Genomic DNA, 27,940 nt, shown 5'->3' with positions numbered 1-27,940 from the left:
CCTTCACGACACGGCAGCAGCAGGAGCCCCTTCACGGCAGCAGCTGGAGCCCCTTCAAGCCTCTCTGCTGTACTGGCCCCAGCCTCAACAGAAGCTTACCTCCTCAACCATTGAGGATGTTGTTGCTGCTGCTGCTGTTGCTGATACTGCGACAGACCTCTTTGAACATATTGTTGCTGGCTACCCCTCCATTGAGGGCCTGGCCCTGGTTCATATTCGCTGGACCTCCTGGACCCTCACGGATGCCAGGTTGCGGGTACCGCGCTCGAGAATTCTCATCGGCCAAAGAATATAGGACCAGAATATGAGAGAGAGAGAAACTTGAAACTACGGGATGAATAATCGAGGTTAAGCTTTGAGTTTTGTGTCAATTCGCCTCCGAGGACTAAAATCGAAGGGAATTTACAAGCACACTGTGCCACCTCATAATGGCCCCCTACGTACTTTACTTTTCCCTATTGAATCTTTTTATCTTTCCGTTAAGGAGAGGACAACGTGGCGTCTAAGAATGAAAGCGCAAGAAAAGAAAAGGAATAGAAGAAAAAGCGATATGAAGTAAAGACAGAAGTCTTCTGAAGTAATCTTATCCAAGATAGAGACCACTTGGAGGAAACTATGATTAACTGGCAGTAGGAAATCAAGGTTCTCGTGACCACCTAAAGGAGTTCTTGTTTTTCATTCTGAAAGATCCGTCTTTCTTGCTTAGTGGTGGCCTGTTCGAGTAAGGCTGCTTTCTGGTAGTACTCCTTTGGGTATGTTAAGAACCTCGTCTAGTTGATTCTCCTCCTGATCCCTCTTAACACTAGGGGCATAAGGTTGCTAGTTTTGAGTACTTGGCTCGCTGATTCAAGTCTGGCCATTGATTTCTTTGAAGCTATCTTTGTGGTTTAAGGTTTCCAATTTTAGGTGGTCACGAGAACCTTGATTTCCTACTGCCAGTTAATCATAGTTTTCTCGAAGTGGTCTCCATCTTGGATCGGATTAGTTCATCTTTCAGGCTTCTGTCTTTACTTCATATGGCTTTTTCTTCTATTCCTCTTGCGCTTTCATTCTTAGACGCCACGTTGTCCTCTCCTTTTTAACGGAAAGATAAAAAAGATTCAATAGGGAAAAGTAGAGTACGTAGGAGGCCATTATTGAGGTTTGAGGTGGCACAGTGTGCTTGTAAATTCCCTTCGATTTTAGTCCCCGGAGGCGAATTATAAGCGACCAACTTCGTACAAAAGCCAACCACTTTTCTGCATGCGTGTGCTGCTTGGCGCACACAACATATATACACTAAAAATGAAACGGTAGAAGTAAAGTTTATTTGAAAATTATTTAAAAATAAATATCTTTTCATTTTTTAAAGTTTTTTTCTTGTTTATTTTTATAAAAAGTTTTTTTTTTTATTAACTAGAGACATTTTCATCATTAGTTATATTGCTGATGAATTTTGTGTACAAATACGACGTACATGACCGGCACAGGACTCTAAGTAACACGGAGCTCTTTCGTAGACAAAGATCAAAGTTGGCCAAGCCCATAGGCGGGCATGAGGTGGGAACACGTACAGCCAGCAAATAACAGGCGGAGCCAGTGTGGACTGGTGTGGGCGATGCCCATTTTACATTTTTTTTTCTCCATTTGTCCACATACACAAGAAAACTCTCTTACATTTGTCAACTATGTAAGTTTTTTTGTTTTATAAGAAGGTTTCCTTTGTCTTCTAGGCACGCATCTCTACATATAATTAGCTTCAAGAAAGTTCCACACTACAAAAAATAAATATATTATCAACAGTGAAAAAAACATCGGTAAAAGCGGTCCAAGCATTAATTTAATATTTTTTTTAATAATGAGAAATAAACAGCTTTTACAACACCAAAATCAAATTTCTTATAAAATTAGCTTGAAGCGAAATATGAGGGATGAAAAGCATCTTCAATGGCATATTCACAGCCACCAAGACATCTATCAATGGATGACAGTCAATACCAATCTGCCATTAATTTACCTTTGTTGGAAAATCCAAATGATCACAACTTGCCTCCAGTAATTTTAGTTCAACTCTAAAAATAGACAACAATCACTTAACAACTTTTTTGTAAGTCTTTGAAGATCTCTTGAAGTACGCCACCCAATATAGAAAGTTCTTGCGAAGTTTCCGTAGCTTGTATTTCCTGTGAGTGCATCAACAGTTCTTTGGGCTGGTGTGGTCAATTGTCCCCACAAGCCTATATGTAGCTCTGCTGCTGACACAAATGGATGACCGTCCGAAATTTGATCTTCATTTAGGTTAATCAATAGATGGAAAATTCTGTGGAATTTTAATTGTTTTTATTTGCATTTTATTCTATGATTATGAAAGCGCACCAAACTTGGGGACATTTATATTTTAATGTATGCATGTCTTGGGCGCTGGATATTGTCAAAAATTTCTTTTTTCAAATTTTTACTTTCATTAACTAGTAAAAAGAGACCAATATTAGTCTGTATGGATGACACTCAATACCAATCTGCCATTAATTTACCTTTGCTGGAAAATCCAAATGATGACAACTTGCCCCCAGTAATTTTAGTTAAACTCTAAAAGTGGACAACAATCACTTAACAACTTTTTTATAAGTCTTTGAGGATCTATCATAATCTATAATTTAGGCCTATACTACTCATAATAAAGTGTTACACATCAACTGCTCAAACATTGGCTAATTAGTTTTGGAGTCTAATTCAGAATTAGATTGAACTATACACAAGTTAAATTTTTAATTGAATTGAAAAGTACAAACGCCCAAATACAACATGTACTGGGACAAGATGTTACAAATTGAAAAAAACATTGTTAAATTTGTTTTCTTTTTCAAATTTGAATTTGATATCGAATGACACGTGAACCATGGTAACCTGTTGGTAATTGAAATAACAAGTGTAAAATAGTATGTGCATATATTGGAAAGTCTGTCCACCCGGATCTATTTCATGACCATATTGGAAAAGACGATTGGACAAGAATCATTCAATGAAGCCTCAGATTATCAATTGGCAGAACAAGGAGATGCTTACACGCTAGAAGATGAGATACATCTACTTTATAACTTTCTCCTGCCCCTCTCAAAGTGGATTAGTCAATATATCAGTAGTGGAAAACACAGTCCTCATGGGTTATCAATTAATAGTTGAACTCGAACGATCCATTATGATAGTGGCCGTCTTGTCTTCGTAGTTTCAGCTTGCCCGGGAGAGAGATACCCTGAAGAGGCTGAAGCTCCTCCCTCTATCTTCTTGCTTTTAAGGTTTGGGACTGTTGTGGAACTTGGGCGAGGAGCGATACACCCACCAGGGTGAGGAAAGTCATAGTTCAAATTTATATTATATCAAAGAAATAGCACAAGGAAAGAGGGCCCTAGCTGGGCCTCTGATGAAAATAGAATAAGAAATCTCTTAGTAAATTCCTGAACATATTGCAACTTTTTCCGACTTTGTTGGTCATTCTAAAGTTTGTTAAAGATGCATGTATGGGACTTGGTAAGCATCAAGTCCCAATGAACATCGAACAAATTTGTCACACTCAGCACTTTTGATAATAAGTTAGATATGAGCTGATTCACTATGCAGTTTAAACTAGCAAATGACATGCACGATCCTCTATAAATAAGGGCCTATGAGTCTGAATCAGATGTAGGGATCTGACATAACAACGATTCAAACAAGCAAACAGTAAATAATCAAACAACTGAAGATAGTAAAATAATGATTCCAATAAAAGAATACTGAAAGTTTAGTTGATGGGAACTGATCAATCTTATTATTGCAATTGATTGGGTTCATGTAAAGTTACAGAACATTAGCCGGGGTCTAGTGTGGGCACTCCATCTGTCTAGGCTTGAGTACAAAACATGATAAATAAAATTTTTTAAAATGTTTACACAGGCTGGGTTGGGTAGTTGCCCACACGGCCCCCATGGTAGCTCTACTACTACCTCTAGAACAACTCAAGCTTTGTTGGGAACTTAATCTGCAGTTGTACTTCTACATTGGGTCTTATCACCTATGGTTTGTAGGCTGGCCAAAGATTGATCCAGGCCAATGTCAACACTACTTGATGCATTGTTAATGTGATATGAGGGTGGTTCAAAAAATAGAACGACCCAATCTGCTGATTTGGCTAGACTCTAGAGCTAGCTCATCCTTTTTAGAATGGTGAACGAAATCTTCATCAATCATGACATTGAAAGGGCAGAAAATCCTTAATCCTTCCAGTTTATAAATATATTGACGTTGACTTATACAAAGATTTATGGTGCAATTTGCTACTTATTGGAGCAAATGAGCAGTCGCACATAGAAGGTTGGTATTTGGTCTCAAGTTGTAATTAAAGACATTTAAACTTTTAGAAAGTAATCAAATCAATAACTAATCATAAATTTTGGATTCTCAAGGTTTTGAAACCTAAGTTAAACCATCTGGTGTTTGTATTCTATGGCGATGTTTCTCTTTTTTATCCCTTTATTAACACATTCTCTTGTTGATGGCTAAAAGCTACATATTTTGTTTCTTCTAATGGATCTACCGCTCGTTTTTTTGTTATTTGCATATCATAAGAGTAACATGCAAAGATATCACATACTTGAGCGTTTTGAATATCCATAGAGCTTTCAACATGTCATCTCCAGTTATGATGGATATGGAAAATTTTGAGTGGCTACACTTGCTTCTATTATGTGCTTTGACATTTCTCGTTTATTTGATTCTTGGCGTGCATGGAAATTCTTACAATGTTGACTTGATAAGTTGATTGGCTTTCCATTCGTATCATCCAGGATTAGCGATCAGCAAGACGCATGGCCACAAATGATGACTTGTGAATAGCAAGCCTATGGCATTCAACACATGCAATTTCCCAACAGTTGTTTCAAATGGTGGGTTTTATAGGCTGGTTTAATGTTTTTTCATTAAATATACATAGTTTTTCACTATAGAAGACTACCATGAGTCTCAGTTACACAATGCATAGAACGAGCTTAAGTAGTTGAAGTTCCTATAATCTTGGCAACGACAAACATGGGAAACTAAATCTGATTTTTGTAAAAAGATTTCCTTTTTTCATTATCATTAATTTTGATTGATCTTGCTGAGATTCTTTCTTTGAATCTTTCTAGAATGGTTGCCTTTCAATCATATCGTTAACATCCTCCTTCAAACTGGACAATGGATCTAAAAGTCCAAGTTTGCTGCACAACTTTGTAAAAGGTGATCATGCCATTTCTCTGGCAGTGATTGGGCGAGCCCAAATTTGCTCCATGAAATTTTTTGTGAGCTTTGACAGCGATTCAGAAAACCCAAGTTTGATTCCTTAAGATTTTTTTCACAGAATCGAGTCTTCACTTTGGTGAAGAATGCAGCTATGTATTTGGTCGTCTGCAGGCCACCTATGGTCTTCATTCTTCTTTGTCAAGCATCCTGCTCTGGTTAAAAAATAAAGAAGAAGCAAAACAAATAAAAACTAGCAATGAAAAGATTTTTTCATTAAACGTGCATGATTTTTCACCATAGAAGGCCACTGTGAGCCCTGGTTAGACAATACATAGAATGAGCTTAAATAGTTGAAGTTTCTATAATCTTGGCAACGATAAACATAAGAAACTAAATCTGGTTTTTGTGGAAAGATTTTATTTTTCCTTTATCATTAATTTTGATTGATCTTGTTGGGATTCTTTCCTTAAATATCCCTAGAATGGTTGTCTTTCAACCTTATCGACAACACTATAATCTTGGCAACAATAAACATGGGAAGCTAAATCTGATTTTTGAAAAAAGATTTTATTTTTCCTTTATCATTAAATTTGATTGATCTTATTGGGATTCTTTCCTTGAATCTCTCTAAAACAATTGTCTTTCAACCTTATCATTAATAAAATGAGACAATGGTAGCGAAGGAACACACACAACTCATTCTCGTAATCTATACGATGAAATGGAAAACGGATGCACCCCTTCAAAGTTGGACTTGGTACGTGCCACCGTTGCTCTCTTTCTCTGTTGCCATTCAACTCGGCAGTGGAGTGTGTTTCGGAAATGGTTTCTCTTGCCATTTGGTCAAACACATTGATGACTTGATCATGTCTTTTGTAAGGCCGATGGCCACAATATTTTATTTTCTGCTACGAATATAAAATTTTGTGCACTTATCTTTCCTAACTCCATGTTTAAATCGTCAACAATATCTTTGTTGTCAATTACAAAGATAGTTCTAGCATTTTCATGATAAAATAATGACAAAAAGAAAAGAGCTAGATGACATTTACATAAGTCTAGAACCTCAAATGGATTTGCAATTACACTTTTGCTTTTTTATGCATAGGAAGATATAACTTGTAGTAAATGAGCAAAGTAGCAGTAGTTTTTTCACACTAAACCCCCACGTAGCGCCCTCAACACTCAATTGGCTAAGTTGTACGTCGGTAAGAGGGTTCGACCAAATGGCGGTCGGCCACATGAAAGTCTATGCAGCCACACAAACTCTAAACATCTAGTTTGACCGGAAAAGAAGGCATAGTCAGTCATAACTTTAGGTCGAAGCTGGTTATATACTATACTCCCATATATGAATTTTTATGCGCCATAATGACAAAATGTTCATGATTAATATAAAAGAAACTTTTTGTAAGGACAAAAAATAAAGCCGCAAAAAGAAGATTTTGTCAGTTTGTATATGCATACCGTTATAACCAATATGCCCCTTTAGTGGTAAAAAAATGCCTTCTTTTTTTTTGTTGTTCTCATAAACATTATCTCATACTTATGTTTAACATTATTTCATACCAACCGTCTGTTATCTCATAAATCTTTTGTTATCTCATACGCATTATCTCATATTTATGTTTAGTGTTATCTCATACATTTTCATTATCTCACAATTATTTGTTATTTCATACACATTATTTCATAATTATTTGTTATATCATACCTATTTATTTTTTCATATCTATTTGTTATCTCATACACTTGTTATCTTATGCTGCAATGTTTGAACATGAAAGTAAATATGCATTTTTATAGTAGGGTCAATATCTAGTGTGTGCTCGATATATATGCAGGAATGACGTATAGAACTTGGTCTCACATTTTTTTGAGAGTTTTATTTAACATATCTGTTTAATTATACTTAAAAAGTGTAGTTTATGATAATTTAAATTTAATGATATTTAAAATGTGTGGAGAAAAAGTAGGACGGCATATGTATCCACTAATTGACCCGTTAAAAGGCTGTCATGAGGCAAAGATTATAGCTAGCGCCGCTAAAAGGTTTGAAACAATTACCACTATGTATCCAAAGATTAAAATAGTTTTAGCTCGAGCAAGTTAGGAACATATAAATGAACAAAAAACTAGAACAAGTGTTTTAACGCAATAAAACTTCCATTTTAGTTAATAATATCAATTTGAAGTGAATATTATTAAGCTATAAGCAACTAATGGGTCTCATGTGATGGCATTTTTCATCGACTCGTCTAAATAACGTCGTCAATGATATATCCAATTTGAACTCATGCACAACCAAATCTGCAACGATGAGATCTGACCCAATCAAATTCAGGTCCAACTTCCAGCTCGGGTCTGGTTTTCTCAAACCAGAACCAAGTCCAACTAGTTAAGATCCAGCATTCTAAGACTTGAGGCAGAAAAATGTAACGGGTTCGGAGCGATGAGAAAAAACGGATCCGGGTTTGAGTTAACTCTTCAGGTGAAAGATACTCCACGGTGGCTGGATGCAAACAAATGTCTGTGATTTTCAGTTTATTTGTTATCGACAAAAAGGCGCAGAGTGTAAACTAGTTCCATTGGTCAAAAATGGCATTGGTCCAATCTCTTGGGGGCGACACCGTTGCAGCTTACGCCCAGAACTATGCCAGCCAGAGGATCAGCGAGTGCAGCCTGATCCACTCTCGTGGCCACTGGCGAGTATGGGGAGAACATCTTCGGAGGCGGTGGTTCTGGGTGGACCGCCGTAGATGCCGTGAACTTGTGGGTGTCCAAGAAGAGCAACTACGACTACGGCACCAATACATGTGCTACTGATAAAGTGTGCGGGCACTACACTCAGGTGGTGTGGCACAACTCGGTGCGGCTGGCTCGCGCTAGGGTCGAGTGTAACAATGGTGGCGCTTTCATTACCTGCAACTACGACCCCGCTGATAACATTATAGGAGAGATTCCCTATTAGACATACAGGGCATGCCTAGTGTTTGGCTTGTCTTTTTGGGTATGTAATAAACAGAGTGCAGGCTCGCTCGTCCATTTAAATAAATTGTAAGGGTGGACATTGGCTAGCCCGACCATATACCTTACGCATGTTATCCATCGTCCTCCGTTGCATAATTTATCACCACAAATAACATCTATACATACTTTGTAATAAACATTGTATGCATTTCTCTCGCCGTTTAAGATAGATAGAGAGAGAGAGACAGTCTGAACATGATTTGGGCCGTCTACTGACCGAATGAGCTTGATTCCCATTTATAACTGCGGCATGGATCTTTTGATCAGAATCTCTGAAAGTAATTTCCATGGCTCCTCCCAGGAACTAGGATTATGGGTACAACTTTCAAACCAAGGACAAGAGGCGTCATTGCCCATTTAAAATTAAATTGCTCCAACGAAGGAGCTCGATTCATTTTAACTTTAAAAGTGAAGACAAGTACCATTTTTCACCTTAAAAGCACTGCATGAGTGAAGCCCTCGTTTGCTTTGTCATAAGCAAAAGCTATAGGACCAATTAGGTGTACTTTTAGATGTGAACTTTGTTACTATATTTTGATGCAATATTACGCATCAAATAATGTTAATTTCCTCGTAACAATAATAACAGCGCCTAGGCGCCCCTTAAGTTGCAGCAGTTCTGGTCAGGCTAGGCTCATGGCTGCCTAGCTTGTCCATGGTCATAATTGAGGAGTGCGTGTTTCATACAGCCAGCTTCTCCAAATGAGTCACACTGATTGGACACAAGCCCCATACCAAAATTTAAGGACGCAGATCTTTTTCAAGTATCCACAACCTGGGAAACTCGTAGCTCCCCTAGAATCTCCCTTTAACAACGGGTGGATTGAAGATGGGGTGGCTTTAGAACCGATACCTAAGGATCTTAAATTTGAAGAAATTTCAAATTATGTCAAATCATGATGGGATCGGAGATTTGCTTCGTGGCAAAAGGGCTCTTTCTGGCTTCTCCTTTGTAAAAGAGATGGACTATAGTGTGCATCTACTTTTTGTTCGATCGTGAGATGGCGTCGATTATAAGCTACCAAGATCTGCAGTTCGAATACATCGACCAATTTGCAAGTATGTAAAGCAAATATAATTAAGGGAAATTTCAGTATTCAAGAACAACTTAATGCACAAATATGAGAAAACCCTGTTTTTTTTTTAATGATTTTCTGATCAAATCAATAGGCAAAATCAAAGCGGTGGCTTGGACAACAACTTTATCTAGCTCGTTTAATGATCATTTTATCATTTTTAATGAATTTTGCAAACTTAGGTTTATTTGTTTGTTGGGGTGACACACTCAAAACTTGGGCTTTTATAAATAATATGAGGGAACAAGTTTTCAATTTTTTTTTTTTTTTACAAAACCAGTTTTTGTCTTGGCCAAGTTTTTCTCAAATTGTACTTTGATGGTATCCAAACACTTTAAAAACCTAGTTTTAAAGTGTCATTCAAACACTTTAAAAAAAAAAACTCTTAAGTAGACAAAAAGATATATTGTTAATAAATGATAGGGATTTTCCCGTGACATGCTTTGCAGCGGAGCTGGACAGAAAACATTTAAAAAATCGAGAAGCGGGCTAAATAAGAATTTATATGCGTAATTTAAGGAAAAAGTAAAAAGTGCTTAATGCGTATACAAAAGGTGAAATTTTGTTTGCCAACAGAGTCGCTCGAAGGACAAATGAAATGAAGATGCCTCAAGGGGCATAGCGTAGCTGGTTGAGCTAGGGGCCTGTACTAAGGCAGGTCTCTAGTTCGATTCCCGTGGGCGTTATGTTCCTGTGTCTTAAGGCGGTAAGGCGCGGCATCTAAGCTGAAGGGTGCACCGTTGCTATCGCTGACACCGACGCAGCTCAGGACCCCGGAGGCAGGGGGAATGGGGGGGCCTTCGGGCCTTTTTCGGGCGGTAGGATTAATACCCCTTGCTCACCCGGAAGGACAAATGAAGATGAACATACTATGAGTTTAATGTCTGAGAAAAAGCTGTTAATTTCTTGAGCTAAATAGGCAGTAAACAGCCTATTCTGTCTAACAATTACCAGAAAGTGGCTTTTCTTCCCCACCTATTTTTCTGGTGAGCGAGAGTATCGACTGCCTGAATGAAGACAGAAGCCCCCCTTCTCCTCATCTCCCTAAGGTTTAAGGCTGCTTTGGTGGCTCGAATAGACATTTCGGTACGCACTATTTGCATATTTCTTTATTTTTTCATAATCAAGATCACATTTTGTGTCATTAGTTGCATCTTATTGATGACAAACGTCATGTATAAAGTTCAGGAAACACATTTTAGTTTCCTGGAAAGCCGCCTTGGCCTGAATCTCTTTTTATGATACGTGATTTTGCCAAATTATTCTTGTGGAATTTTCAGCCACATGTATAAAGCAAGAATTTTTCTTTGTTTACTTTACGAAGGCCGCTAGAAAATATCTACCAGTGGCCTCACCCACCGGTAAAGGTTAATTATCACTGGTAATTCACCTTTAAAATAAATAGTTAATAAAGCCGATGATGTGAACAAGAGGCCAATCTAATTCAAATTAGGAATTGTAAACATTTAGAATGGGATAGGGTAAGTGGATAAAATTGTCAGTTCTCCTCTTACATAATTGTAATAGCTGATGAGACCAAATAAATCTACGCTAAAATGATATCATGTGGCTGAAAAAAATCACGGGTACTGATTGTGAGTAGTAAAACTTGTCTTAATATGTAACTCAACATTGAAAATTAAAGGAACTAATAAAACATGAAAATGAATGAAAAGTAACTTAAAAGTGATCGGAAAATCGAAACACATTAACGAAATGGGAAAATGTACATAAAATTCGGGCAGACAATTTGAAAAGAGAGTCTCACATGCTCCTATCAGATAGAAATTTCTGGTAAGGACAACAGAATCTCCGCTTGTAAAGCCATTTTCGAGGTAGTGGTTGATAATCAGTAGTTTCCTTTGTCGGTATTATCTATGTATAATCATTTTACTTCAGGCAGTGATTCGAATGCTTAGAACCTTCTTTGATATTTCACGTTCGATAGTAACGTGAAGATTAGATTCCAATAAAATAGTATACATAAGGAGTACCACTGTTTTTCCAATTTGACTCACGATATGAAGACGTTATATTAAGAATATCCACTACCAACTACCGGATATGTCGAGAATGGACACCTCTTCTATGTAGGTAAGGATACCAAATACTATAACCTTCGAAAGGGAAAATATAAAAGATGGTTTCTTTTTTGAGTTCCTTGCTCCTGATCGCTTCTGATCACCACTAATTTCTCGTAGATTTTGGCCTTTTTCTCTATTAAAATGTGCTTGATCTCATATTGTCATTGCGCGTGCTAGCTACAGAAAGTTGACGAGAACTTTCTATTTCAGTATTCAAGAATAATTTATTGCAAAAATATGGTAAGGGTTTGGGTTTATAAAATATATGTCATTTAAAGTTTGTTCACAATAATACCCAATTTTATCAAGACGCGGACCAATTTTGCTTTTATAATATTTTATGGATTATGATAAGTCTTTTCCTATTTTTGCTGGTGGCTTTTATATATGCTGACTTAGAATAGTGTTTGAAATATTTTAGCCGTATTTTCTTACACCCTTCACTTTTTTTTCTTGTTTAATTTAGGACCAATTTTAGGTTCAAACTTTAGATTCCAACCATTAGCTAGATAGCAATTTTTAATAATCATAGCATATCTCCTCTCTGGCGATGAATTCCATTGAAAGAGTTTTGCTACACTTGGATGGATAACATTGTTAGCCTCTTACACAATTGTAAAAGCTGATCAGACCAAATAAATCTACGCTAAAATGATTCCTAGTATGGTGAGTAGTAACACATGTCTTAATTATGTAACCCTACATTGAAAATTTTAGTATGGTATTTAAGATTGTACGGAATCTTGAGAAACTTGTAAAAAGAGTTGTTAAATGATTAATTATTTGGTTTGTTGCCTTTTTTTAGTTTGAAACCGAAACTAACCGAGAGTCTCACATGCAGGGAATTAATAATGCCTCACTTTGATAAGTTTAGTTCCATAACCTTTTTGGAATTGGTACTGAAACCAAGGTTGCTAAGAGGCATGTTGAAATCTGCCAATTGAATCGTGACAACAATCCACCTCCGCTACTATGGCCAGGGGCAAGGTTTGGAAGGTCCTCCAAAGGCTCGGAGGAGGTGGGTTGAAGAGAATATAAAGTGACCTATGGGATGTTCTTCTTGGCTCATATGAAAGAAAAGAAGAACGGATGAAAATATTTGCTTCCCAAATCACAGTTCACTGGTCAACATGTTCCATAATTACTCTTTTTCATCTGAAACATCCCATGCAATCTAATTACTTCGTTTTGCACAAACTCTGTCCTGTAACGTTTCACAAATCAATTTCTTCATTGTTCTACGAAAGTCTGATTATATAGATGCATTAACAATTTAAGGGTTCATGCTTGCATCTTTCTTTTCATAACTTGCAAATCGTGAATGTCAAGGTAATTGCAAAACATTGAATCGTAGAGATTTTATATAATATACTTGGTAATCCTACTTAGGAATCAAAACAAGATTGTCTCATAGTATATTTTACTGTGTTGAACCATGTTGGCCACAATAAGGGGCGGACCCAGATTTTCTTTAGAGGCGGGCCAGCGGTCCGACCTCTGGATCCGGGAAGGGCCAAACTGAATTTTAATACAAAAAATACATTACACAACTAAAAAATAATTTTTTTTTCAATATAAAAAATAGTCATTGGCTGGGGTGGGTCCTATTCCTATAAGTCTGCTCAACTTAGTGAGTTTGGTAAAGTATTCATATATTACATATTTCAATTTTCAATCATCAGAGCCTCCAGTTGCTTCGGTGAGTTAATTTCACCCACCAGTTTGACTAGGAAAGTATAGAAGGTGATTTTTTTTGCCTGAGGAGCTCCATTGCTCCTCATCCTTTTGCATCGCCATTAGTTAAGTTAATTTCCTGCGAAGTTTCATCTTGTTTATGATAAGATGTGGTCCATTTTGATGTACTCACAGGGCGTACTAGCTACCGAAACTTCACAAGAACTTTCAATATTGGATGGCGTAGTTTCCAAAGCTGATGACGAAGCTTACCAGCGACCTCGTTCATACTGTGCATGGTGAGATATCATACTTTTCAAAGATGATCATCAAGCTAACCAGCAAGCCCTTACGTTCATGGTGCTCTATAAATTTGGCGACCTCTCGCCGTTATTCTACCACAAGCCCAAGAGCCAGCTTCACTTAGGGAGTAGTGATCATCCCGATGGAGCCCTTGTTTGGGTCTCCCTACTGCTGGGCCTTGGAATGCTCGTCCATGGTACTTACGCTCAAAACTCACCTCAAGACTTCGTTGATGCTCACAACGCTGCTCGTGCCCAAGATGGCGTCGGTCCAATCTCCTGGGACGACACCGTTGCAGCTTACGCCCAAAACTATCTGAACAAGACGATCAGTGACTGTAGCCTGACCCACTCTGGTGGCCAGTATGGGGAGAACCTCTATTGGGGCCCTGGTTCTCGGTGGACCGCCGTAGATGCCGTGAACTTGTGGGTGGCTGAGAAGAGCAACTACGACTACGCCACCAATACCTGTGCTACTGGTAAAGATTGCGGGCACTACACTCAGGTGGTGTGGCGCAACTCCGTGCGGCTGGGCTGCGCCAGGGTCGAATGTAACAACGGTGACACCTTCATTACCTGCAACTACGACCCAGCTGGTAACGTTGATGGGGAGCGTCCCTATTAGATATGCAGGACATGCCCCGCGTTTGGCTTGTCCTTTTGGTTATATAATAAACAGAGCGTAGGCTCTCTCCTCTATATAAAATAAATTGTAAGGGTGGACGTATGCAACGCCACCTACCGGCCTCCGTTGCTTGATTTATCCTGTTAAAAGTATCTATACATATTTTGCATTTACGATTGTATGATTTTTCTTTCCCTGTTAAAAGTATCTATACATATTTTGCTCTATAAGTGTGTGTGTGTGAGAGAGAGAGAGAGAGGTGGTCTGATCATGATTTGGATGAGCTTGATCTCCATCAAATTCCATTTATACCGGGGAATCTCAGAAAGTTTTCATGGGTCCTCCTAGGGACTACGCTTAAACGTGTATAAATTTTCAAACCAAAGCCTAAAAACGTCATTGCCGCCATTTAAACTAAAATTGCTCAAACGAAGCAGCTTGATTCACTTCAACTAATAAATTTTGATCGAATATTAGGCAGCATATAACGTCAATTTCTTCGTAACAAGAATAACAGAGCCTAGTCGCCCCAGGAGTTGCCGCAGTTCGGGTCAAGCCTAGGCTCATCGGGTCAGCTGTTCATGGCTGCCTATCTTGTGCATGGTCATATTTGAGTAGGCCGTGTTTCTGGTGCAGTGGATACTGCCAGCTTGTCCACACTGATGTGATCACATAAGCCCATACCAAAATTTTAGGTTTATCAAACTTCAATCCCAATCTTGTTCACGTGTCCACTTTTGATCTTATCCCTAAGGATCTTAAATTTGAAGAATTTCAAATTATATCAAATCATGATGTTATCGGAGACTGGCATCATGGAAGAAGGGAAAGGAAAAAAGGGCCCTTTCTGGCGTCCCCGTGATCCTGATATAGCATCCATTATAAGCTGCTACCGACATCTGCAGTTCGAATACATGGACCAATTTGCATGTAAGTACAGCAAAGAGGACTATTTCAGTATGCAAAAATATGGTAATTAGGATCTGTATTCTAGAATTATACGGCATCTTAAGTTTGCGCTTAAGAATACCAAATTTGGCAAAGATGGTGAGAGCTTTTGTTTTTATGAAATTTATTATAGGCAATTATCTATTTTTGAGGGATGGCTTTCGAGATATCTTAGCCGTTCCTTCACATCATTTTTCATTTCTTCTCTTGATTACGTCAGGATGGATTTCTAAAAATAGATGAAAATACGTCGCATGTCGGATGAATAAAAGATATAGCCTATCAGCCTTTATTGGCCAATATTTTTGACATACTTCTCTTTTATTTTCATTTCCAGATTTGTTTATTAAATAAATTTATAAAAAGTTTAAAATTTTTGGGTTGTTATGCCCGACATGGGCCGATGCTGCTTTTAGGCACGCCATCAAGCATATTCAATCTGTATATGGTCTAAAAATACTTTTTACCATTCAGTAAAACCCATAAATATTAAACAGATCATCCGAGTCCGGATGAAAGTAATGAAACGAAATTACTTGTTATAACTGAATCTAATTTTTAAGTACACAACTGAATCTAAACCCATTATCGTATTATGTTAACTACCAACTTTTGAATGCATGGAAATTGGTCATACAATTCGAGGTTCAGCATAGAATACTTATTTGAAACCCTATCCAGATCTGAATTTAAACATGACCAACCTGATTTAAACAATTACCCATCGTTTGATTTGGATGGAAACTTAAAAGGCCGGACATCAGGCCCGGTGGACGGGTAGACGAGTCAACAATGTCCAAGGTCGGCCCCAAGTCCTTAATGACAGTTCAAGTCATGGCTGCTTAGTTATCAAACGTTGTGCCATGTTTCGATTCTCAAGCATCAGAGCCTCCTGTTGATTCTGTGAGTTAATTTCACCAACTATTTGGAATGGGAAAATGTAAAAGATGGTCTTGTGTGGAGTTCCATTGATCCTAATCGTTCCGCATCACTATTAATTTCATGTAAAGTTTGTTCATTTCTCTATTAAAATGTGGGCTTGCGCGTAGTAGCCACCAAAAGCTGACGATAACGTTGTATTTCTGTATTCAATAATAATTTAATGCAAAAATATGGTAAGGATTTGTGTTCTAGAAACATATGTCATTTTAGCTTTGTTCATAAGAACACCAAATTTGATCAAGATGGCGACCGATTTTGCTTTTATAATATTTTATGGATTAGGTTAAGTCTTTTAGTCATTTTGCTGATGGCTTTTATATATGCTGACGTAGAATATGGTTTGAGATATTTTAACCGTATTTTCCTATATCGCATATATTTTCTCTTGCTCATATGAGGGCCAATTTTAGGTGCAAACTTTACGTTAATTCCTCCCATTAGCTAGGTAGCAGTTTCTTTTTTTTTTTAACCATAATTGTAAAAGCTGATGAGACCAAATACCTCTACACCAAAATGACTCCCTATTGGGTGGTTGAGCATATGTTGAGCTGCTACCCTTAGAACAAATTAAATGCCATTGCACTATGATAAATCAAAAACTCACGAGTCACGGGGTACGTTTAATTGTATCGCTTCAGCTTGAAAAGCTGAGTTTCATATTTAATATTGTCAGCAATTTTAAGAGACACATAAAGTGGGTCCTTGGTTCCTCGTCTTTTGGGGATGAATTTTAAAACTATAGGAAGCGGAATATTATTAGTGCCCACTTAATGCTTGTGCAATATCTTCGCACCATCGCAGCTGTGTGGTGGTGATAATCTGTTCTTCTTTTCCTCTTCTAAACCTCATCTTCACCATGCTTCACTGCCCTGGACTTGGTGAGACAGTAGTAACTAGAGACTAGTGCATCAGTTGTGGTGGGACTTTGCGTGATCACTTTGGTGGGACTAAATGGTTCGTGCTTGCATTTTCTTTTTGTAATGCAAATCGTGGATATCAATGTAACTGCAAAACATTAAGACAAAGTTTTATATAATATACTAGAAATCCTACACGGGCATCAGAGCAAAATCGTCTCAAAGAATATTTTTTACTGTGTCGAACCATGTCGGTCACAATCGAAAGAACTTTCATATTTGGACGCGACGTGGAGGTTTAGTAAGATAAACTAGATGTTGGAAGGTGGCGACGAATTGTAAATTTGTGGTTCGCCATATTTGCTGAACTTGTTGAGTTTGATAATTTTTACATCACCCACCGTTGTCAATAGAAAAATGCAGAAGGTGTTTTTTTCATTGCTCCTGATCCTCCTCATCGCCAATAGTTTTCTGTGAAGTTTCATCCTTTTCATACTAAAATGTGGGAAATCTACCAACAGGGCGTAGCAGCTACCTAAACTTCACGAGAACTTTCTATATTGGATGGCGTACTTTTCAAAGACAAAGACCAAGCTAACCAGCGAGCCCGTTCAAGCTGTGCAAGGGGGGATGGCATACTTTTCAAAGATGATGACGAAGCTAACCAGCATGGACTTAAGTTCATGGTGATCTATAAATTTGGCGACCTCTCCCCGTTCTTCGATCACAAGCCCAAGAGCTAGAGCCACATAAGGAAGTACCAGCTTTCTTTAGGACCTCTACATCTCTGTTCTCTTTCGTGTGATCGTCCCCATGGAGCGTTCCCCTCATGCCTTTCTTTTGGCTTTCCTACTGCTGGGCCTTGGAATGTTAATCCATGGAATTCATGCTCAAAGCTCTCCCCAAGACTTCGTTGATGCTCACAACGCTGCTCGTGCCCAAGTTGGCGTCGGTCCAATCTCTTGGGATGACACCGTTGCAGCCTACGCCCAGAACTATGCCAACCAGAGGATTGGCGACTGCAACATGATTCACTCTCGTGGCCCGTATGGAGAGAACCTCTTCGGGGGCTTTGGAAAAGACTACTCTGCAGCAGATGCCGTGAACTTGTGGATTGCCGAAGCAAGTGACTATGACTACGCCACCAACACCTGTGCCACTGGAAAGGAGTGCCGGCACTACACTCAGGTGGTGTGGCGCAACTCGGTGCGGCTGGGCTGCGCTAAGGTCACATGTAACAATGGTGCCATCTTCATTACCTGCAACTACGACCCTCGTGGAAACTTTAGAGGGGAGCGTCCCTACTAGTTGTAAAGGATGTACCCCGCGTTTGGCTTGTCCTTCTGGGTATGTAATAAACGGAGTATAGAATAACTTGTAAGGGTGGACGTTGGCTAGCCCTGAAGATATATCCTACGAATGTTCTCCAACGTCCTCTGTTGCTTAATTTATCTGTCTGTCAAATAGTATCTACTCATTGTAATAAAAATTGCACGCTTTTCTGTCGCTGTTTGTGAGTAAAAGAGACAGAGTGTGTGTGTAATCGTGAATTGGGTCGTCGTCTATTCATACCGAATGAATGAGCTTGATCCCCAGGCGTCGATGCTCCAACGAAGGAGCTTGATTCATTTTAGCTTTAAAAGTGAAGAGAAGTACCATTTTTCACCTTAAAAGGACAAATAATATACGGGAAAACTAATATGGTTACTATTTACAGCACTTCAAGAGTGCTTTTCGATGCGAAGGTTAATTGCATGGTAACAAGAATAACATAGTCTAGCCAAGCACCTTGGAAGTTGTAGGCTCATGAGGTCAACTGTTCATGCGTACATCCATATCATTATGACCTCTTTAACATGTAAAAAAATGTTTTTGGTTTGCGTTATTTTATTATCTCATAAATATTATCTCACATTCTAGTCTATCTGTTATCTCAACATCTCATAAACCTTTTGTTATCTCATACATTACTAAACTCGATTTGAGCTCGTCCATGGTCATATTTGAGTAGGTCTGTGTTTTTGGTGCAGTCGATACAGCCAGTAGTCCAAATGAGGTACCCTCGTGTGATCACATGTACGTGTAACAAGATTCATGGCCTATCAAACTTTAAACTTCAATCCAGATCTTATTCAAGTGTCCACATGCAACCTGTAAAAAGCCATAGCTTCCCATGAATCTCCCATTAACAACACACGGATTGAAGATGGGGTAGCTTTTGATCCCGTCCCTAAGAATCTTAAATTTGAAACAATTTCAAATTATATCAAATCATGATGTGATCGGAGAATTGCATCACGGAAGAAGGAACGGAAAGGGCTCTTTGTGGCTTCTCCGTTGTACAAGAGATGGGCTATAATGTGCATCAGCTTTTTGTTCGACCTTGATATAGCATCCATTATAAGCTACCGAGATCTGCGGTTCAAATACATCGGCCAATTTGCATACAAGTAATGCAAATAAAATGAAGGACAATTTCAGTATTCAGGAATAACTTAATGCAAAAATGTGGTATTGATTTCTATTCTAGAAGTATTTGACATTTTAAGTTTTCCATCGGAATACAAATTTTGATCAAGATGGTGACCACTTTTGTTTTTATAATATTTATGGTAGGTAGTTATCTATTTTTGCTGAGGCCTCTTCATCGAACATTCTTATCATTTCACATTTATTTTCTTGATTACGTCGGCATGGATTTTGTAAAAAGATAGATGAAAGTACGTCGCATGTTGGATGCCTAAAAGAGACAGCGGATCAACCTGTATTAGACAATATTTTAACATAATTGTTTCTTATTTTTATTTGCAGATTTGTTTATTAAATAAATTCATCCGGAGAACGGCGGCCGATGCTGCTTTTAGGTCCGCCGGCGAGACGGATCGTGTTGGGTTGCGGTCTACAAGATCAAGTAGGAAGGTTTGTTTGTTGGACTCTAATTGGCAGATTTGTAAAAGTAGATCCAATCCGTTTCTGGTCGTGTAAGAGGGTTATAAATAAGGATGACGGATTGAAATTGAATCGGGTGTACCCTTGATCAGATTGATCGATCTTAAGATATTCAAATTTAAATTTTAATTCGAATAGGAAAGAAAAAAGTTATCTAGCATATCCATATCCAATTTTTCAATTCAATTTGAATCTAACTTTTATTTTCACAGCCGAATACAACTTTTAAATACACAACTGAATCTAAACCACATTATGTTATGTTAGAAACCAATTTTTAAATGTATGGAAATTGAACATAGAATGTTCATGTTTTCCATAAACAAACACTTCAGAAACCTACTTTTGGGCTGTCCACAAACAACCCCTAAAAAGCTGTTAACTACATGAAAATATTAAAAAAATCGAGAAGCGAACCAAATTAGAACTTATATCGTTAGTTTAAGGAAAAACTAAAAAACTGACAAATAAAAATAAAATGAAATGAAATATTAAAAAGTAAAATTTAACGTATGCCAACAAAGTCTCGGGAAGGATACGAAAACATGAAGAGACCATTTGCTCAATATCCGAAGGCTAGCTGTGCATTTCTGGAGGTAAGCAAGTAGGAGTCTGCCGATTCTTCCCAACAATTAAACGAGCGAGGTTTTTTTCTTCCTCACCTACGTGTTCTTCCTTTTTCTATGGTCATGGCCATGTCATGTTGCATTTTTATCAATGACAAATGCTACGTTCTGACTAAGTTTAGAACGATTCTTCTAAAATGAAACCGATGATAAAATTCGTCAATACGTCGCATTCTTCTAAAATTGTTAGCTTCTTAATATTGAATGACATATTACCATAACGATTCTTCTAAAACATGCTTCTTCAACAGCGTACTGCTTAAGTTTAGAAAAAATATTATGTGTGACGCAAAGAAGGAAGAAAACCCGAGGTCCTAACCACTGTAATATATATATATATATATATATATATATATATTCACGACAAGTTGCCAAATTAATCACCTTTTCTAACATAAAGTCACGCAAATCGTAAATGTATAGAAAACTATAAGCGGCAGAACGCACTTGACCGATGATGATGTTCGTTTCAAACCGAACTTGAGGGTCCACTTTTTTTATAAATTAGCCATCCAGAAATGGCCGGTCCACAAAAGTAGATTCAACTCTTTTCTCGTCTTGGGCCCAAAATACATAGTCGTTTCTGCGTATGGAAATTTAAATAAGAAACTGCACCAATTAACGAAAGTGATCCAGTTTCCGCAAGTGCTAATTATCCCCTTGTAAGTACAATAATATACAAGAAAACGAGTACAAAAAATTTACACGAGATTAACAAGTGACCAACTTTGTACACGGAGGCGAGGTACTTTCAACATATATACGATCTTTTTTACGAAATGACGACTACTGGTGTAGATAAAGAGTTTGTAACTATTAAGTTTGTCACCAATATATATAGAAGATAGATCCTATCTGCATACGTTGAAAACATTAAGGGCGCAGGGAAAAACGAGTATATACGCAACTGTATACAGCGCTGTTACAGATGCAGGAAACACACATTAATTTCATGCAGGAAAAGCCGCCTTGACATGGACTTTGGACTGAATCTTGCTTCTCATCTTAATTATGCCTCCTTTTATCTTACATGATTTTAACAAATTATTCTTGTGGAATTTTCAGCCATAACTCTAAAGCGGCAATTTTTCTTCGTTTGCTTCATGGAGGCCGCTATTACTATATACAGCAGTGACGTGGGTCACCGGTATAGCTTCATTCTCACTCCATGGTTAAATAAATAATTATAATTAATAAAGTTGGTGATGAAAACAAGATGAGTACGTAGTTTCTGCTGTCCGTTTATATAAATGTAAAAGCTCATGATACGTACCATCTGTGCGTCACAACAAATGGGTCTCCATCAGCGTGACCCAGTAAACACAACTCATCTCAAACTTCGCCGCCGCTACTTTGGCCACTTTCTTAACTATGAAGAAACATATGCTCTTTGGTTCTTCTGGGTCTTCACCTTGGCCGCCCAGTCTCTCGTCCTTTTCCAGGTCGAGGCCCAACCCGCTTGAATAATAGACACGGCTGTTCCTTCATGCCGTGGCCGCCATGACCTTCGGGTTCGTTACTTGAGCTCTTCTTTTTCATCTGATGGGTAAAAATTCCTTCAGAGAAAAACTTGAGTCCAAAGCCCTGATCGCCATGCATGCCTGGCGATATTATGCCAATATCACAGCTGTGTGGTGGTGATCATCTTCTCTCTTTCTTCTCTGCGCGCCTAACCTCATCTTCATCATCACCATTTTGCTTTTTCGGACTTGTGGTCAGACACAAGCCACCGGAGACTACTACTCCATCGACAGGTGGGACTGTGCGTGACCTTGGACGATTTAACTTTTTCCGAGAAGCTAGATTGGGACAGCAAACTGATTGGAAAGCATCAGAAACTACTGGTTAGAAATCTAAATTAACTTAGGTGTGTGTGTGTGTATATATACCTAGAAATGAAACATTGTAAGAATTTTTTTAGTCTCCCAGTATCAATACGTTGATTGCTTTGTTCTCTATCTTTCAAAAGGGAAAAAAAAAATTCTTAGAGTTGTTTCATGGATTCCAACGAAAGTAATCGAGTCCTCTCAATAACTGCTTGAACCTAATTGAGGTTCATGGTAGTGGAGGAACCGGATCACAAAAGGGGACGGGAATTCTAGTTGTAAAATATCAAATGAAATTAATTAATTAATTAATTATATATATAGGCAAATGCTTCTAAAACAATTTGTAACAATGGTTATCGTCGTGGGAACACGGAAGAACTTTTCCATCGCCCGGTTTTCTCCAATCCTTATTCCTCAGTCAAGCTCAAGCTTTCTATCGATTTACGACCACAACGGCTCTTGTAGGACATGCATCATATGTATCTTCTGAGAAGGATCACGTCCATAGAGAAAATTGATAGAAGTGGGGAAAAAGGAATTAACAAAAGAGCAGTTCCAGTCAGCAACTGTGACCAGAAACTAACAGCCTCATTGTTGCTGTCTTGTATGCTGCGTTCTCAAAGGAAGATAACAGAACAAAAGATATATAATGGTATAATATGAACCCTTTCCAAGAATTTGGCGGTAAATAATGTAATTACATTCCATGGCAAATCAGTCAACTTGTTAATTGTCTTTAGAATTTATTATAACCTTGCTGATGTTTTAACAAAATAATAGTTCATGGAGTTGCATCTTTCTTGCCGTAACTTGCTAATGTCTTCTAAACATCGAATCTCAGGAACATTAGGTCATTAAACTTTTATATAAATGAAATATTCCAACATATTTCGACATCATAACAAAATCGTGCGAAAGAATCGATCTTGCTGTCTCGAACCATGCCGATAACGTCTACAGAATCACCATTTGAAAATGAAGAGTTTCAAAGTGAATGGGGTATTGCACTGTTTCTTGTGCAGTTCCATTACACGACTCCATTTCTCATCACCATTAATTTCCTGCAATTTCCGGTGGGCCATGTGACTGGGACGTACTGGTGAAACCTGCGATGAATTTTCCACTTTGGACGGCATACTTTTCAAAGATGATCACGATGCTAGCCGGCGAGTCGGTTCAAGCTGTGCATGTTGCTCTATAAATTAAACAACCTCCACCTATTGTTCCATCAGATGTACAAGAGCAAGCTGCACTCAAGGAACTTGCTTCCTTGAACTGTTCTGCTAGCTCTATTCTTTTTCTTTCCTTTTGTTCTTGTCATCAGCCGAATGGGGCATTCCTCTGCCTTAGTTTGGCTCTGCCTACTGGTGGGCCTTGGAATGCTAATCCATGGCACTCACGCCCAGAACTCTCCCCAGGACTTCGTTGCTGCTCACAACGCAGCTCGCGCACAGGTTGGTGTTGGTCCTATGGTATGGGACAACACCGTTGCAGCCTACGCCCAGAACTACGCCAACCAGAGGATCGGTGACTGCAAGTTGGTCCACTCCGGTGGGAAGTATGGAGAGAACCTCTTCTGGGGCAGCGGGCGTGAGTACACTGCAGCAGATGCCGTGAACTTGTGGGTGGCCGAAAAGGCCAACTACAACTATGCCACCAACACCTGTGCGAGTGGAAAGGTGTGCGGCCACTACACACAGGTGGTGTGGCGCAACTCGGTCCGTCTGGGTTGCGCAAGGGTCAAGTGCAACAGTGGTGCCATCTTCATCACCTGCAACTACGACCCTCCTGGTAACTTTGTGGGGCAGCGTCCCTACTAGATATATATAGGACGTGCCAAATTAACATTTGGCTGGTCCTTTATTACTGTGAGTTGTAATAAATATCAGAGCAGCAGATCAATCGTCTATGTGAAATAAAATGTAAGGGTATATGTTGTTGGGCGTTCCCCAGCATGCAGACCACTCTTTCACATCTTATTAAGCAATAATATGTGTTTTTTGTCAATATGGAGAAAGAGATCTAGCGTGCTGAGTGAATGATCCTAAGCATGACCCAGAGGATGTTAAGTTTGAAGGAATATTCCAAAATTATATCAAATTAATACACTTGCTTCGTTGACGGACTGCAAAGGTCTTAGTCTTCCTATTGTAGCAGATGGATCATAATCTGGTTTGAGGAAGCTGGTGATCAGGACACCAATATTTAACCAAAATAAATCTCATTTTAGTATCTGATTTCATTTTTTCTTTTCACAATCATCTTTCTCCACCATGACATCAATTGATCCTGGGGAGGAGAACTAATATGAGAAAACCAGTCCTAGACTCTATGTATCATTTGCGGATTTTTCTGACCAATAGGTTAGGGAAAAAAATCAATCCTTTTTAATTGTGATATTTCAAAAAGTTTTTTTTTTTTTAATTTAACCTTACCCAATACGATCTTAAACATAGGTTGATGCAAAATATACATTAAATTGATCCTTTTTTGGGTTTTAATATTATCTTTATAATAAACAAAAATGAATGGCTCTCATAGCATCAACATTTTGATAATGGAAAAACCAATATTTTTCATGAAAACAACTTGATTCAAACATTTTTTACATCAAAATAGTTTTTGTAAACATATTAGAATGTTTATATTTTAAAATAACTTTTTGGAAAAAATTAAAAGGTGTGATTTTTTTCTCTGACCTAAGTGTCTGGCTTTTCTCTCTCTCTCTCTCTCTCTCTCTATATATATATATATATATATATATCATGCTTGAGTTGCTATTATTATTATTATCATTATTATTTACAAATTAGCTATGTAAGTAAATTTAAGAATAACTTGAAAATTCTTTAGCGAATGTGAAAGTGGGGTGAGGATTCATATGACAAGCATGTCATTTCAAAGTTTGTCAATATATGCCAAATTCGATTAAGACGGGCCTCATGTTTTTTCATAATGCTGATGATAAGTATTAACTATTTGGCCTATTTTCTGCAGACAGCTTTTCTCTATGCCTTGAGATATGCTAACTTAGAAAATGCATTAAGATATCTAAATTATGGTTCTTTATCTGCAACTACACTTGCCGTTTCACATTTTATTCTGATTGATACTTTTTTGAAGCATTTGATCGATGTTTTGGGCAGTTTAATTAAGACAGGCTTGATAACGTGGCTTTACTTCATGCTGCCCTGAAGCTGTTTAATTAAGACTCTAATTTCAGGCAACTTCAGTCAAAGATCAAACAATTTCATGATATCTTTGATTGGATTGTTTTGGAGTGGAGTAGGCGGGTTGAAGCCTGAAGTTCTGGCCCCAGGCCGACAGCCATCGTTCGGGTGAGGTCCTACACTCGATCGCAGGCGACGTGTTCTCCTGGAACTTTGAGGTGGCTGTCCCCAGTCCCGGACATGGACCGCACATTTTGGCACGGTGTGGTCCGAGACTTCTTTTCCGCACATTCGGGACTGGGGTGTGACGGACGGAGAAGTCACGACATGAGGACAGGGGACGCAGTCATTAAATCCCTTCTTATTTAAATTTTCCTTTAGCTTTTGTTCTTTTATTTCGATGCGTTAGTTCCCATTAACCATGTGAGTTTAAGTGCAAAAACAATTCATGAAGCTAAGGAAACATTTTAAAAATCATTTTTAAAATCAAATCAAGCAGCCAAAAGATCAAAAGAATTAAGACATATATAATAAAATATAATCCTATTCAATTGATCCATTGACGTAGTCAGCCAAAAGCTGAACCGTCCACACATAGACATATAAATTGCTACCGATCGCATACTGCATCGTGGTCGTCATGAACTTCCATGTTCATCAACCGATCGCTTGTTTTCATTAGACGAGCATACAACCTTTGAGCGCCAGAGGTACGACCGATTCTACTCTCTTCTTGGACTCTTCCTCTTCTAAACCTCAACAACAATAAACTCTCCTCTCACACTCTCAAGAGGGGGTTAGAACCAACAAGGAAGAAGACAACGATTTACGTGGTTCGGAGCAATAATCTCCTATGTCCACGATCGCACAGATCTCTTGTATTCTCTCTCTCAAAAGAACACACACGGAGACACAAACAAGCGGCGGCCATCTTCAAAACATAAGGATTAGGGCAAACTCTCATTTGTACAAAATGACATATATCACAAATGAGTGTACAGTATGGATCAAGTTTCATACACCAACACTTGGACTCTTCCTCTTCTAAACCTCCTCGATCTCGGCACCAAGCTTATGCCCTGGACTTGGTCAGACGCAAGTAACTAGAGACCGCACCAATATGACATGGATCAATGATCGATCTATAGATTTTCCCAAGAAGATTGAGACAGCCGCGCCTGACTGGAAGGCACCGGTTCACTACCTAAACATTATAAGAGATCTAAACTAACACATCTAAATATTGTTATCTCGTCCTACCTTTAGTCCCTACCCAACTTCCCTATTTGCATGTTTCATGTGAGTGGGAGCCATTGGCTGCCCCATCGCTATCCCCCATTTTTGGCATGAGGAGTGAGCACTCATGCAACTCCAACTAGTAACCGGCCGTCTACGAGACACCTCTCTTTTGCGTTACCCTAATGACTTGTTGTATATTACTTTAATCAAATTAAACAACAAAATTTGATTTATATGGTTAATACACAAAAGCTCTCTCTTGTTAGAAAAATATGATCCTAAAAAATTCCGGAAGAAATTGGCGATATTGATACTTGATTTGTCCATTTCTACATTCTGATCATGGTAAACCCGTCCGCCAATTTCCGACGACCTTTTGCATCGTATGACACGCCATGTAAGTCAAACCAGATCTACTGAAATCTAATATGTTCATGCACTTTCCTTCGCTGATCCATAAAGCAAGAAAGTTGCTTGATCTTAAAAAAGAAAGTGCTTCGAACACTCGAAACGCTTCTTCTATCAACTCCTAGAGTAACGTGGATATTAGATTTCCCTAAAATAGCGTGTGCAGTAGTCTTGTTCTTCAACTTGATTTATTCATCAGTCATCACACGAAGTATATATACGTTAGCTGGCTTCAGAATATCCAACACCATCCATCGGAAATGCCAATGAAAAACAAAATGACAGCCTAAATATTACGATCTATTCACATTAATACAGTTGTGGTCCTGCGGAAATGCTCCAGAACTTGTCACCTATCATGAAGAAATTAAAATAATCAGGATCACGTTTCAGAGTTCACTGGGCATCATTTTCCATCAATAAATTTTTCACCTGAGACACAAATGCAATCGTCTTACAAGTTCGCACTTCTGTCCAATTACGTTTCACGAATCGATTTCTCAATTGCTTTTCGGAATTCTAATCGTTCAGACGTATTAACAACTTAAATATCATTCATGCGTGCCTTTTTCTTTTCATTACATATATATATTGTAAGCTACAACAGCAACTATACATCAAACTCCGAAAACGTTATCCTCTTTTGACATCAAAACAAAATCAACTGAAACAGGCAGATGGCATCTACAGAATAGTCATTTTGAAAAGAAAAACTTGGAAAACAATTGTTAATTTTGTGTATGCAACTGCACTTTGTTAATTTGTGCAGTTTCATTGCACCTGGTCCTTCCTCATCACCGTTAGTTTCTTGTTATTTCAGCTTGTTTACGTTAAAAGGCGGGCCATATCATTCGGGACGTACTAGCTAAAACTTCAGGCAAATTTTCCACTTTGGACGCTATACATTTCAAAGATGACAAAGAAGATAGTCAGCTAGCCAATTGAT

The 27,940-nt window shown here is 38.3% G+C and overlaps 3 protein-coding genes across 3 annotated transcripts; all 3 read left to right on the top strand.

Moving 5' to 3' along the window:
• The first annotated feature begins 11,690 nt into the window (after nucleotides 1–11,690).
• LOC116251655 (pathogenesis-related protein PRB1-3-like) lies at nucleotides 11,691–14,026 on the top strand. The gene is made up of 2 exons (XM_031626039.2): nucleotides 11,691–11,706; nucleotides 13,551–14,026. Exons 1-2 carry the CDS (start codon nucleotides 11,691–11,693, stop codon nucleotides 14,024–14,026), a joined length of 492 nt encoding a protein of 163 aa, XP_031481899.1.
• Nucleotides 14,027–17,500: 3,474 nt separating this feature from the next.
• Nucleotides 17,501–18,275, top strand: LOC116251654 (pathogenesis-related protein 1A-like). The gene has a single exon (XM_031626038.2). It carries the CDS (start codon nucleotides 17,587–17,589, stop codon nucleotides 18,079–18,081), a length of 495 nt encoding a protein of 164 aa, XP_031481898.1. The 5' UTR covers nucleotides 17,501–17,586; the 3' UTR covers nucleotides 18,082–18,275.
• Nucleotides 18,276–23,404: 5,129 nt separating this feature from the next.
• LOC116249556 (pathogenesis-related protein PRB1-2-like) lies at nucleotides 23,405–24,184 on the top strand. Its single transcript, XM_031622682.2, has one exon. The coding sequence runs from the start codon at nucleotides 23,506–23,508 to the stop codon at nucleotides 23,995–23,997; it is 492 nt and encodes a 163-aa protein (XP_031478542.1). The 5' UTR covers nucleotides 23,405–23,505; the 3' UTR covers nucleotides 23,998–24,184.
• Nucleotides 24,185–27,940: the final 3,756 nt, after the last annotated feature.

This window comes from Nymphaea colorata, chromosome 3 (assembly GCF_008831285.2).
Source record: "Nymphaea colorata isolate Beijing-Zhang1983 chromosome 3, ASM883128v2, whole genome shotgun sequence".
In the NCBI taxonomy this organism is placed as follows: domain Eukaryota; kingdom Viridiplantae; phylum Streptophyta; class Magnoliopsida; order Nymphaeales; family Nymphaeaceae; genus Nymphaea; species Nymphaea colorata.
This window is presented reverse-complemented; position numbering and strand designations above follow the sequence as displayed.